This window comes from Triturus cristatus, chromosome 2_2, assembly GCF_964204655.1.
Source record: "Triturus cristatus chromosome 2_2, aTriCri1.1, whole genome shotgun sequence".
In the NCBI taxonomy this organism is placed as follows: Eukaryota; Metazoa; Chordata; class Amphibia; order Caudata; family Salamandridae; genus Triturus; species Triturus cristatus.
This window is the reverse complement of record NC_140582.1, coordinates 54,770,770-54,784,762: the sequence shown is the minus strand read 5'-3', so window position 1 is coordinate 54,784,762 and position 13,993 is coordinate 54,770,770. Positions and strand designations below refer to the sequence as shown.

The 13,993-nt window shown below is 43.4% G+C and overlaps 1 protein-coding gene across 2 annotated transcripts in view; it reads left to right on the top strand.

Moving 5' to 3' along the window:
- The window catches only part of LOC146861821 (uncharacterized), a 1,143,841-nt gene that overhangs the window by 486,102 nt on the left and 643,746 nt on the right, over positions 1-13,993 (top strand). For both annotated transcript variants that reach the window (XM_085643198.1, XM_085643199.1), the window contains exon 7: positions 2,958-3,008. In XM_085643198.1, coding sequence (XP_085499324.1) covers positions 2,958-3,008 — 51 coding nt within the window. The remainder of the gene's footprint in view (positions 1-2,957; positions 3,009-13,993) is intronic.

The window sequence follows — 13,993 nt, the reverse complement described above, 5'->3', positions numbered from 1 at the left end:
CCTAGGAAGCTTGTTTCTGGTCCAGGGAAGGCATGGCTTGGCAGTTCAGGCTGGACTGTTCCCATGAGGCACAGGGTCAGACGGATTTGCATATGGCCATGTCTGAACTGGGGTGACAGAGTGGGCTAAAGAACGGTGATGGATCAAACCCAGATCTGTTGACTGGGTGTGAGTGTTTGATTGGTTCTGATGCTCCGTCCATCACCACCCCCTTTTGTACCGCTTTGTTCGCCATAAGTTGGCAGGGTATGCTCAGACGTGAGTCCCTTGCTCACTTTGCCACTGGATTCAAGCAAGCCTGGCTGAAGACGGCTGAAATGCCAGAAACCGGTCCTAGGAAGCTTGTTTCCGGTCCAGGGAAGGCATGGCTTGGCAGTTCGGGCTGGACTGTTCCCATGAGGCACAGGGTCAGACTGATTTGCATATGGCCATGTCTTAACTGGGGTGACAGAGTGGGCTAAAGAACGGTGATGGATCAAACCCAGATCTGTTGACTGGGTGTGAGTGTTTGATTGGTTCTGATGCTCCGTCCATCACCACCCCCTTTTGTACCGATTAGGCGTCCTGAATCACAGCCTTTGGCAGACTGTCGGGGAAGGAGTGAAACTGCACATTTAGGTGTGCAAGGCGAAGGCGACCCTTAGCACCCCGCAGTGTGGGTGGGTACAAGCTCCATGGGCCCCCCCAGCACAGTAACCTGGCCTGAGATCTCTTGACTGAGCCCGGAGGAGGCCCCCTCTATGAACCCTCAAGTTTCGTCACGCCACTGCCTTTTAGTGGAGGTCTTTCTTGATGACACTTTCAGTTGAGTTATATATAAATGGGGTAACCCGACCAGTTGGGCTTATCACAGCTAAGGGCAGAAACCTTTGTGCCTCTTTTATGGTTGCTCCAGGTCGGGTACTACTATGCTATGTGCTACACAAAGGGTCTGTTGGGAAACAGGCTAGCAGGGAGATGTGAACGGAAAAGCACCACAAACTGCTTCTGCAGCATGAGACAGCGGATGCAATTCCAACGTGAGTCACGTTAAAAGTCTGATTAATAATATCCATGAATGCCCCTACAACTTTTTAGTTCTGTGAACTGCTTGGTGGATTTCATTGCTCTGGAACCACTCAGAGGTCGGCTTGCTTCAGTGCACTCACTCATTCCCTGCACCAGATTGTATCATGTTTCTCTAGCGATAAACATGCCAGTGTGTTTTAATGATGTCACTGTTCAGTCCTACTTACCATTTTGTCCACAGAGTTCAGGACTGTCAAAAAAACGCCATTTGGCCGTTCCTTTGTCATGTATGGGGAACTTCAAATGTCTGCCATTGATATTTAAATTTGTCTGTGGCAATGTGGCAGAAGGTAATCCTTTACTCCACCAAATTCAGCAATGACCTTACAGCAGCGGCAGCAGAAAGAGCTTTCCTCTTCAGGCAGGAGTTTCTTAAGAGAGCCTCGCACCCCCGCTAGCCAGGCATCTGTCAAGCCCAATCACACTGTAGGTAACTCTCCCCAAGTAACTCTCTAAAGAGCTCTTCACACAGTGCAAGCTTGACACACTGAGGGCCATATTATGGGCATCATTGCGATGTCTGGCCGACTCATATTCACCTGACACCGCTATTACAATGCGACTGCACAAGGAGTGGTCGATTACTCCCATTTCTCTATAGGAGCCTGTGCTGCGGATGTAGACCGCCTTCAGCACAAGCTCCCATAGAGAAATGGGAGTCTGTTAATCCCTGCACCATGTTGCAGGGTTTACCAGGGGGGCACGTCCCCTAACTTGAGGCCGCAGGAAGGAGGCCCAGCTAGGAACACCCAAAGTCACTTTCCGACAGGCTTTCCATGTCAGAAAGCCCACCATGGAAAGCCTGTGGGAAACCGACATCGTAATCCTGATGGCGGAAACGCCGTCCTTAGTGGATTACTTGCCGGTTCCAACTGGCCGACTGGCTCCTTGAGCCGGTCGCAAGCCAGCGGGAATTACCGTCCGGTTTCACATGTGGCCGCCGTCATTGTAACACGGTGGTCGAAAGTGAAACCAGAGATGTCGGTTTGAAAGCCTCCAACTGCAGGGCTGAAAGGAAACTCAAATTTCTCTATGGGAGCTTGTGCTGCAGCTGGTTTAAGGCCGCAGCACAAGCTCCCATAGGCAAATAGGAGTAATAATAGCCGCGTCGGGACCGCCGACCGCAGGTCGTCTGTCCCGAGACAACAACGGTATTACGTCCGCACAACATCGTAATGAGGCCCTGACTGTCAACTTATCATGCACCTAAGCACTCTAATAACCCAGAAATGTCCTGATAAAGGCAGATTTCTGTTGGTGCCTCTGTATGCACCATACAAAGCAAAGATTTAGTACCATTGTTAATGCTTGTTAAGAATATAAGTGCTTGTTTTTTGAATTCACAAAAATAGGTGGTGCACATTTCTTTACAGTACTTTTTGGGTGAATACTATTACAAAGAAAACCATTGAAAAAGACCACTTACACAATTTGAGGAAATGCCGTGCGTCCTACTGAGTAATGTATTTTACTGATGCTTGTTTCGAATGTCTTTGGGTTTAAGCAATTTCTTTCTTGTAAATAAATACCATACTCGATCTGCATTTTTTTTCCCCATTTTATTATATTGTATGTCATTTCAATGTTATGTCAGACATAAAATAAATTTAACAGTGAATAAAAATGCTCAAACTGTGAAGGTTTTCTAGTAACCAGAAACTTCTCTATATTGTTCATCGACACCTGCTCTTGCCTTCTTCCTAATAATGTTGAGTTTAGATGATGAGGCCATTTATATTACACTCATGGAATATCTGATTCCTCCATTTGGTGTGAACGGAGACAGTAGTGCAACCCAGGTGTTTAGCTTGTTAGCAACATATATATTTTTTCCAAACATGTATACTCATGTAGTCGCTACAAGTTATCTTTTTGTTGCTATTTTGTAGACTACATGATGAATCTACCACCAGTACAAGTGGACACCCCATGTCCTATAGGTAAGTTTTCCCTCTTGAAATAAATGTACATAGGAATGAAAATGTGATATATTAAGTACCTATTTGAACAGTGTTCTGCCTGTTAACATGCATCATCATCTGCTGCCCGTTCAACGCCATAATAAGGCATATTATAGATAACCGTCAAACAACTCCCATCAGTTTTGCATTCCCTTGGATAGTGGCTAGAAATTATGATGCGCTGCTGAATTGGTTTTATAAGGCTGACTGAGCAGACGATGGGAGAGAAGGCCACTCTTCATTAAAGCAATGTATGGTTTCTGCCAGATCTGACCATGAGCTCCATTCTGTATCAGTTGCTGTGCCCAGTGTGCCACCCATGTTTGCCACTGTAACTGCAGATTGAAGTTGCTTGCCCTACTTATTGAAAGGGAGCCAAGTCTTGAATCATAACAATGGGCAGTGAAATAGCAAGGGTGCCATGGTGTTGTAATCTTAACATTCTTCCTGATTATGTACCCCCATTACATTTTATATGTTAATTTATTTGAATGCATGTTTTTCAATTATAAACACATATTGTGTTTAGTATTTTTAACACACGTAAATTGTTTAATGTTTGTCTCAGTACGATTTGATAGTGCAGCAATTGTTTATGTGTTAACCAGTAAACAATGTTTCATATCCTTTATACAACCTACTCCCCTTAGTAAACCAGTCATCTTTGGGGATGGGGTCACTGGGCCTTGGCTAAAAGGTGGGCTAGCACCTCCACCTCTCATTGAACCAATTGGCTGTGTGGGATGGAGTCCCTGGGGCCTATGCTAAGCTGGAAGAGGGGGGCCATGCCCCCCCAAAACATAATCCTGCCAACCCCTGGGGGCATAAATGTTTAAAAAGGGCAAATGCCCACAAATGTTCATTCTTGGTGACACATATCAGTGGATTCTCTGCGGATCCATGGACGGTGGACAAGGGGGGAAACACATTACACACATATAATTATTCCACTATAGCGCAATATCAAACTAAAAACGGATGCACTCACGAGTTGATGTTGTCAGCAATTATTTAATGTGCGGACCCCCCGCACTGACAGATGCGTTTAAGCGTTAAGGGCCTTTCTCGATGTATATATATCCCAGTACTTCTGTGCAGTTCCAAGAACAGGTAGCACAACTAGGCAAGGTACTGCAATTCACTTTTGTCTTATTTTCAAATTTACATCCTCCCAAGTGTGGAGACACACTCACTATATATATATATATATATATATATATATATATATATATATATATATATATATATATATATATATCCGTCTTTGCAAACATGATGAGGAGTGACGGAGTGTGCGTATATATATTTATGTTTATTTGAACATAATGCACATTACGAACCCATTCCAAGATGGATGACACCTTCACTGAAGCAAGTGTAGGTGTCCCTTGTTGATGTCTCTCAATGTAAAGATATTTAAATCTGTGGAAAACTGGCGCCGGCCTCTATTGACAAAGGCGGCAAGCCGAAACGCGTCTAGTGTGTGTGTTAAACCTTTCAAATAAATATATGAAAGGAGCGTTCTTGTGAGTGCTGGTGTTTTTGCCACGAGCTGGGGATTCGGAATCCGCACGGTTTCTGTCACCGTGCATGAAAGCACCCGATCGCGAGTGCAGGGACCAAGACGGAGTGAGAGCATGATAAACAATTCCCTTCACCGCCGAGAACTGTAAGTTGCAACATTGTATCATCGGTCCGTAGAAGCTGTATCGGAAACGTAGCAGCTGGCGCTTCAAAGATGAAACTGATCCGAAGCGCGGGACAATATTAAACGAGTTTCGTTCAGTGAACTTTCTCGACAGATCGAAAGAACGCAACACACGTAAAAGCTTATACAAGCTCTTTAATATGTTTGATGAAGAGGCTCGACGCGAGGCAGCCACAGAAATTTTCAAAAAACATAAAGACTCGCCAAGCAGCGAAGGAGACAGCGGAAATACACGCACAACAGCCAATGGCAGCAACCTCCTTAAAAACCAATTTTCCCAACTAGAGAAACTATACGAAAGGGAAACCCGCAAGTGGTGGGAGGCAACCTCACTCCAGAATTATATTGAAGTGGGGAGGATCCCGCGGGGGCTCAGAATCTACACTGTCCCCGCGTATGAAAACCCAAACCCGTTACTGTTGGAGGAATGGGCACAACATACGGCGGAATCATCAAAAGGGATGCTAATCATCCTCATTAAATTTGCTTGGAGTGACAGAGAGCAAATTCTGTTGGAGATTGAGGAATTGGAAAAACGCATTACTGAAAACACCGACACCAACAAACAAAATGAACTACGTGAGGATATGAGAAAGCGTCTAAAAGTCTACGAACAAAAGATTAAACAACGGAAACAGGACAAATTCGAAAGAGACGAGCGAGACTATTCACAAGGTCGCATCTTGACATTTGCAAAAAGATATGAGCAATCAAGGAAGCAGTTGTTAACCGATAAAAGCAAACTTGCTGTTGAACATAGGGAGACCTCGGAGTCTGAAGTCACAGATCAGAGTGAGGACGAAGGATTGAGAGAATGCAGAACCTCAAAACCAACACATAGTGCTGGCCCCACATCGGCACCTTTTTTAGAGGAATTCCAGGTAATCAGGGAAACGTGGAACAAAGGAGGAAGAGGCAAGCCACCAGAGAAGTCGCAACAGAGACAAAGAAAAGCAAACGCAGGACGAGGAGAGGAGGGTGGTGCAAGCAGCAGCAACGCATCGCCGAGAGTAACTCGGAGCAGAAAACAATGGAACAAGAGATAAATACCGAAACTCTTACCGTTGTGAACCTCACATCAAGGAAATTTGCAGAAAAGTTAAACTGCTCAAGTTCTTTAAAGGAAAGGAACGCACCACTCTGGACAGAAATGTAGGGGATACACGGAGAGAAGACAATCTGACAGCGAGTGATGTGGAAACCTTGGCAGTTCTGCAGGACCTGGCAGATGAAGGAAATCCGACAACATTGATCCCACCGTCCACAAGACGTGTAGGAGAGGAACAAATCAATCCCGGAAGTCCCTTCAAACCACAGTCAAAATTCTGCCCGTTAATGCCAGCTGATGCCATCGACGTCTTTAATGATGCGATTACAAAGGACCTCTCAAGGCTCCGCCACACAGATAAAAGAAACAGAAGTGGGAACAACATCAAGGAATCACAAATAAAAGCAATTATGGATTTGAAACAAGATAAAAACATTGTGTGTAAACCATCCGATAAAGGAGGGAATGTGGTTTTATTGACCAAAGACTACTACATCAAGGAAGCTATGACACAGTTGAATGATGGGACAAGCTACATTCGAGTGACAAGAAAAGTGTTCGAAGAAAGTGTGAACACATACAGATCATTACTAAATAGATGGTATCATAGAGGAATGCTTAACAAGGAGGAATTTGCCTATCTGGAGTGCAAATATCCCCGTGTACCAACTTTTTACCATCTCCCGAAACTACACAAGAATGCAACCTGCCCACCTGGTCGTCCCATTGTTTCATCGATAGGAAGTTTGACGGAACACATGTCAAGGTTTGTGGACTTTTTTCTTTTTGATTCTGTTAAAGAACTGGCTTCGTACACAAGAGACACTAAGGACTTTTTAAAGCGAATTGATGAAGTAAAAAAACACTGGAGTATAAGGTACCAGGAATGAGGGAACCTAAGAAAATCAAAACTCTAATGAACTGCAACACTACCCACACGGTATATTGTTTGATATGTCCGTGTGGGTTGAGATATATTGGCAGCACAATTCACCCGACAAAGATCAGAATTTTAGAACATCTCAGGGCCATACAAAACAGAGATCCCACCTATCCGGTGGCACGGCATTTTGAGATGTTCCATCAAAGTAACAGAGACCTTTTAAGCTTCTTTTGCATGGACCAAGTGCCCAATAATGTGAGAGGTGGTAACAGACTGCTGCAACTACGCAGACTGGAATCACGACACATTATTGATAACCAGACCAAAAGACCAGGCGGCCTCAACAGTGGGGAAGAAATGGCTGTACATTTATAATATTCTCTACTCTGTAAGGTCTTGTGTCTTTTTGTTTTTCTGTTCTAAAAATGAGAGATCAATGGGTTAATTCTTATGACAACATATAATAGGATGCAGAGCCCATCCAGGGCATAATTGTAAAGTTTTCTGTTTTGTATGCAATTAATGACTATATTATGTTCTTTGTAGTTTGTTAAAGCCCATCCAGGGCATAATCATTTATGTTTATTTGAACATAATGCACATTACGAACCCATTCCAATATGGATGACACCTTCACTGAAGCAAGTGTAGGTGTCCCTTGTTGATGTCTCTCAATGTAAAGATATTTAAATCTGTGGAAAACTGGCGCCGGCCTCTATTGACAAAGGCGGCAAGCCGAAACGCGTCTAGTGTGTGTGTTAAACCTTTCAAATAAATATATGAAAGGAGCGTTCTTGTGAGTGCTGGTGTTTTTGCCACGAGCTGGGGATTCGGAATCCGCACGGTTTCTGTCACCGTGCATGAAAGCACCCGATCGCGAGTGCAGGGACCAAGACGGAGTGAGAGCATGATATATATATATATATATATATATATATATATATATATATATATATATATATAATATATATATATATATATATTTCTTCACAAAAATAATAGCGCAGCACTCCTCTTGGTGATTTAGATGTTATTTCAAATCGCGTCTTTCGATTCAATTTGAAATAAATAACATCTAAATCACCAAGAGGAGTGCCGCACTATTATTTTTGTGAAGAAATTAATTGCGAGACTTTGCCCTGGTCGCGACGCGGGCACCGACTGGAAAGTGCTCCCACTGTAGCAGGACAATTGAGTAAAGATGTATATGTATATATATATATATAAATATCTCGAAACAGACACTCTGGGGGATATAATCCACAGAAAAAATCAAATATTACAGAGACATTATAGTTAGGAAATAGAATTTTTTTTTAACTTAGAAATTCACTAAAAAAACAACGGTTACTGGGACATTATAGTTAGGTTTAGAATTTGCACCCAAAAAAACATTGAAATTCAGCAGTTAGAGTTAGAGTTATGTCAAGAAACTATAACTTGTGTCCTACGGGAACTAAAACTCATGCCCCCGCCATGCACTGCTAATTACCCCACATATTATATCACTGCTGAATTTTCAAAACTAAAATGCCAATCACTTCAGCTGCTGTCTGGAAACTTTCAGGGTGATTCGTCAAATGGGGCCAGTTAAAAAGGTTGTGTCCCAAAATGCGTTTTCACCAAGCAATTTCCCTTAGGGATTTTGAAAACGACTACAGCCCAAACCTCGGAACTGCATTACACCAAATATGGCAGAAAGCTAGATCTTGGTTGGGAAAGATCTCTTATTGTGATTTGCCATAAATCCTTTCAGTAGTTTTGGAGTTATAAAAAAAATAATAATTATAGATATCTAGGGACATGGACTCTCTGCAGATCTGACAGATCTCAAAATGACATCTGATTGGCTGCCATTACTTCAACTAGAAAGCGGTTGCAGCCACCTTGGTACTCGAACTTCGGCTGAGATCTAGAGAGACGTGCATACCGGTGTCGTTAGAATGTATATTTCTCTATATTTTATAATCAACTGTAGAAGAAACGCACCGTGCAGCAAATGACCAAGCCATCCAACATGTTTTTGCATCCCTGATACCTTGGTCACAGGTGGAACATGTCATACCCAAACCACACATACCATTTCTTAGTGCTACTAACAGAAAACAAGCATTTGCAATGCAAATTGGTCTCGCATTTGTGAGAGTTACAAGTATTGCCGATGTAAATGGACAGTCTTTTACCCATGTGTTCTGTGCTGTGGAGTGGAATTATGTGGGTTGGATTGAAATTGTTAGTTGTGGAATTGTGTGTTGGGGAATGTGTGGAGTGAATTTGTCTAGTGGAATTATGTGACATGGAATGTAGTGGGAAAATGTGGATAGTAATTATGTGGTACTGAGTGTACTGCAATTATGTGGAGTGGGATTGTGTGTCAGAGTAATTATGTGGAATGGCATTTTGTGTTGTGGAGTTTAATTATGTGGTGTGCTGTTGATTTTTGTGGCATGACGTGGAATTCTGTGGTGTTAATCAGATGTATGTGGTGTGTTGTGTAATTGTGTTGAGTTGAAATATGTGGTTTGTTGATGAATTATGCGGTGTGGAATGGAACTGTATGGAGTTTAATTATGTTGCGTGGAAGTATGTGGCATTGAGTAAAATTAGGGCTGATTGGAATTACATGGCATGATATGAAGTGCATAAAAAACATGGAGCCTCTATATTGAGATACTCACACATATATATATATATCACAAAATTCAGTGGGCTTCAACCACCACCCTACCACGGGAGCCACACCAGAGCATTGAACAAATAGATGATTCCAAGAAACGAAGCGGGTACAGAGGGATGCAGGTAGTGGTTTTATTTTGTTGATAACAGTGCACCAAATACAAGCAGGATGGCGTATATATATATATATATATATATATATATATATATATATATATTATCTACTGGCGGTCGCCAGTAGATAGTTAGAGTTAGGATCGTGTTTCCATAGGAAATCCGCAACATTCTATTTGGAATAACTTTGGCGCCGATTGACGAATCCTCGCGAAATTTTCAAAATAGGTGGGGCGCTCCGCTCCGCTCCTTCCCTGAAAGTCTCGGGGGGATTCGTCAAGTGGGGGCTGATAAAAAGGGGGGTCCCAAAATGCGTTTTCCCCATGCATTTTTCCATAGGGACCTTTAGTCCAAGCTACAGCCCGAACGGCTGAACAGAATTACTTGAAATTTGGCAGAGAGGTAGTCCTCAGGTCAGGGATGTGGCTTTTGCAGGTCTGGTGTAAATCTGTTCAGTATTTCCTGAGAAAATAGCATTTAAAAGCATATATATATCTATAGGCGCGCACCGTACGCGCACGGTGGGAGCACCCTGCCGTGTGCGAGCGTGTTTCTGATTGGTTGTTAGATCTTAGTAGACATTCGAATCGGTCGAAACCAGGAAGTGTCGGCCGCCATTTTGTCTCTCGCAGTCTGAGGGGGTGAAAAACAAAGGTGGAGAATGTGAAAAGGGGGCAGGGTGGACAGTTCCTGACCCCCTAGCCTTTGTCAGGGGGTCCCAGAAGGAACCCCCCAGGGCCAAAATTTGTTTTATTTTTGTTACGAAAAATCGCGGAGTGCGCATAGCCTGCGCGTACGATAGAAACGGAAAATTCCGCGAACTGCGTAACGTGGGCGTGCGGTGTGCGTAGTGCACCGCGCGCCCACAGCACGCGCACCGTGCGCGTACCGTGCGCGAAGCGCACCGCGCGCGTACCGAGCGCATGGTGAAAAACCTTAAAAAAAAAAAAAAAATACATAACTTAGCATTTAAAAAAACGTACAAATTCACTGAAAAAACCATAGGTTTCACACACGTTATAGTTAGGAATTAGCATTTAAAAAACCTTGCAAATTCACTTAAAAAAACATAGGTTTCACACATGTTATAGTTAGCTGGACATTTCACTCGTGAAAAACCATTGAAATTCCCCCGATATAGTTAGTGCAGGCAACTATAACTCACGCGACCGCAATCCTCTGCTGATGACGTCAGATATTACATCACTGATGACATATGTGTCTTTCTTAAAAAAAAAATATTTGTAATATATGTATAGCTAAAAATAATGGAAGAAGACATGAGTAAATAAGTGTCTAAATACAGTGATGTAATATCTGACGTCATCAGCAGAGGATTGCGGTCGCGTGAGTTATAGTTGCCTGCACTAACTATAACGGGGGAATTTCAATGGTTTTTCACGAGTGAAACGGGCAAAGCGCTCCGTGCACGCACGGCACGAACTGCGTAAAGTGGGCGCGCGGTGCGCAAAGCGCACCGCGTGACCACCGCGCGCGCACGGTGCGCGAAGCGCACCGCGCGAACACGGCACGAACTGCGTAAATTGGTCGCGCTGTGCGCCAAGCGCACCGCGTGCCCACCGCGTGCGAAGCGCACCGCGAGCCCACCGCGCAGCGCACGGTGCGCGCGCCGTGAAAAAGTTTTGTTTAAAAAAATATATTAATAAATACATAACTTAGCATTTAAAAAACCGTACAAATTCACTGAAAAAGCATAGGTTTCACACATGTTATAGTTAGCTGGGCATTTCCCTCGTAAAAAAACAATGAAATTCAACTGTTATAGTTAGTGCAGGCAACTATAACTCACGCGACCGCAATCCGCTGCTGATGACGTCAGATATTACATCACTGATGACATATGTGTCTTTCTGAAAAAAAAAAATGTAATATATGTATAGCTAAAGATGAATGGAAGAAGACATGGGTAAATAAGTGTCTAAATACAGTGATGTAATATCTGACGTCATCAGCAGCGGATTGCGGTCGCGTGAGTTATAGTTGCCTGCACTAACTATAACAGGGGAATTTCATTGGTTTTTTACGAGGGAAATGCCCAGCTAACTATAACATGTGTGAAACCTATGGTTTTTTCAGTGAATATATATATATATATATTCACTGAAAAAACCATAGGTTTCACACATGTTATAGTTAGTGGAAATTTTACTGATAAAAAACCAATGAAATTCCCCCGTTATAGTTAGTGCAGGCAACTATAACTCACGCGACCGCAATCCTCTGCTGATGCTAATACTGTATTTAGACACTTATTTGCCCATGTCTTCTTCCATACATTTTTAGCTATACATATATTACAAATATTTTTTTTTCATAAAGACACATATGTCATCAGCAGAAGATTGCGGTCGCGTGAGTTATAGTTGCCTGCACTAACTATAACGGGGGAATTTCATTGGTTTTTTATCAGTAAAATTTCCACTAACTATAACATGTGTGAAACCTATGGTTTTTTCAGTGAATTTGCAAGGTTTTTTAAATGCTAATTCCTAACTATAACGTGTGTGAAACCTATGGTTTTTTCAGTGAATTAGTACGGTTTTTTAAATGCTAAGTTACTTTACGCCATTCGAGGCGTGCGCGCCCACTTAACGCAGTTCGTTCCGTGCACGGTTTTTATCAACTTTAATAAGCCCTGTACATTTGGTGGCCTTCGGCCACCAAAAGCACAGGGGGTGGGGTCAATGTGCATAGTGTTTTTTTTATTTCGATTTTATAATTTCATGTTGCCAAAATTTAGTTTTTTTTACCTATTAATAAGCCCTGTACATTTGGTGGCCTACGGCCACCAAAAGCACAGGGGGTGGGGTAAGTGTGGATAGTGTTTTTTTCCCTTATAATAAGCCCTGTACATTTGGTGGCCTACGGCCACCAAAAGCACAGGGGGTGGGGTAAGTGTGGATAGTGTTTTTTTCCATTATAATAAGCCCTGTACATTTGGTGGCCTACGGCCACCAAAAGCACAGGGGGTGGGGTAAGTGTGGATAGTGGTTTTTTCCCTTACAATAAGCCCTGTACATTTGGTGGCCTTCGGCCACCAAAAGCACAGGGGGTGGGGTAATTGTGGAAAGTGTTTTTTTCCCTTATAATAAGCCCTGTACATTTGGTGGCCTAAGGCCACCAAAAGCACAGGGGGTGGGGTAAGTGTGGATAGTCTTTTTTTTATTTTTTTTTTTATACCGTACGCTTACGGTAAGCGTAAGGTAAGCGTACTCGGCGAATTTGCCGAAAAAAAAATAAAACCGTTTTTGCTCTTGGGGGATGTTAGGGGACTCCCTCAACATGACTATGTGGGAGGGAGTTGTCAAAACAGCCCCGTAACATGTTTTTTGCCTTCATGTTTGATAAACAACACTCAGTGCGAGAGACAAAATGGCGGACGCCGCTTCCTGGTTTCGGCCGATTCGAATGTTTACTAAGATCTAAGAGCCAATCAGAATCGCGCTCGCGCACGCCACCGTACGCTTACGGTAAGCGCACGGTAAGCGTACGGTAAGCGGGCTCAGATATATATATTGATTTAAAGGCTATTTTCTCAGAATCTACTGAACAGATTTACACCAAACCTACAAAAGGCACTTCCTTGACCTAGGGACTACCTCTCTGCCAAATTTCTAGTAATTCTGTTCAGCCGTTCGGGCTGTAGCTCGTTCTAAAGGTCCTATGGAAAAATGCATGGGAAAAACGCGTTTTGGGACCCCCCTTTTATCTCAGCCCCCGCTTGACGAATCCCCCCGAGACTTTCAGGGTAGGAGCGGAGCATAGCGCCCCACCTATTTTGAGAAATTCGCGAGGATTCATCGACCGGCGCCAAAGTTATTCAAAATAGAATGTTGAGGTTTTCCTATGGAAAAGGGGTCCTAACTATAACTACCTACTGGCGACCGCCAGTAGGTAATATATATATTACCTACTGGCGGTCGCCAGTAGGTAGTTATAGTTAGGACCACGTTTCCATAGGAAAACCTCAACATTCTATTTTGAATAACTTTGGCGCCGGTCGACGAATCCTCGCGAATTTCTCAAAATAGGTGGGGCGCTACGCTCCGCTCCTACCCTGAAAGTCTCGGGGGGATTCGTCAAGCGGGGGCTGAGATAAAAGGGGGGTCCCAAAACGCGTTTTTCCCATGCATTTTTCCATAGGACCTTTAGAACGAGCTACAGCCCGAACGGCTGAACAGAATTACTAGAAATTTGGCAGAGAGGTAGTCCCTAGGTCAAGGAAGTGCCTTTTGTAGGTTTGGTGTAAATCTGTTCAGTAGATTCTGAGAAAATAGCCTTCAAATCAATATATATATCTGAGCCCGCTTACGGTACGCTTACCGTACGCTTCCCGTAAGCGTACGGTGGCGTGCGCGAGCGCGATTCTGATTGGCTCTTAGATCTTAGTAAACATTCGAATCGGCCGAAACCAGGAAGCGGCGTCCGCCATTTTGTCTCTCGCACTGAGTGTTGTTTATCAAACCTGATGGCCAAAAACATGTTACGGGGCTGTTTTGACAACTCCCTCCCAC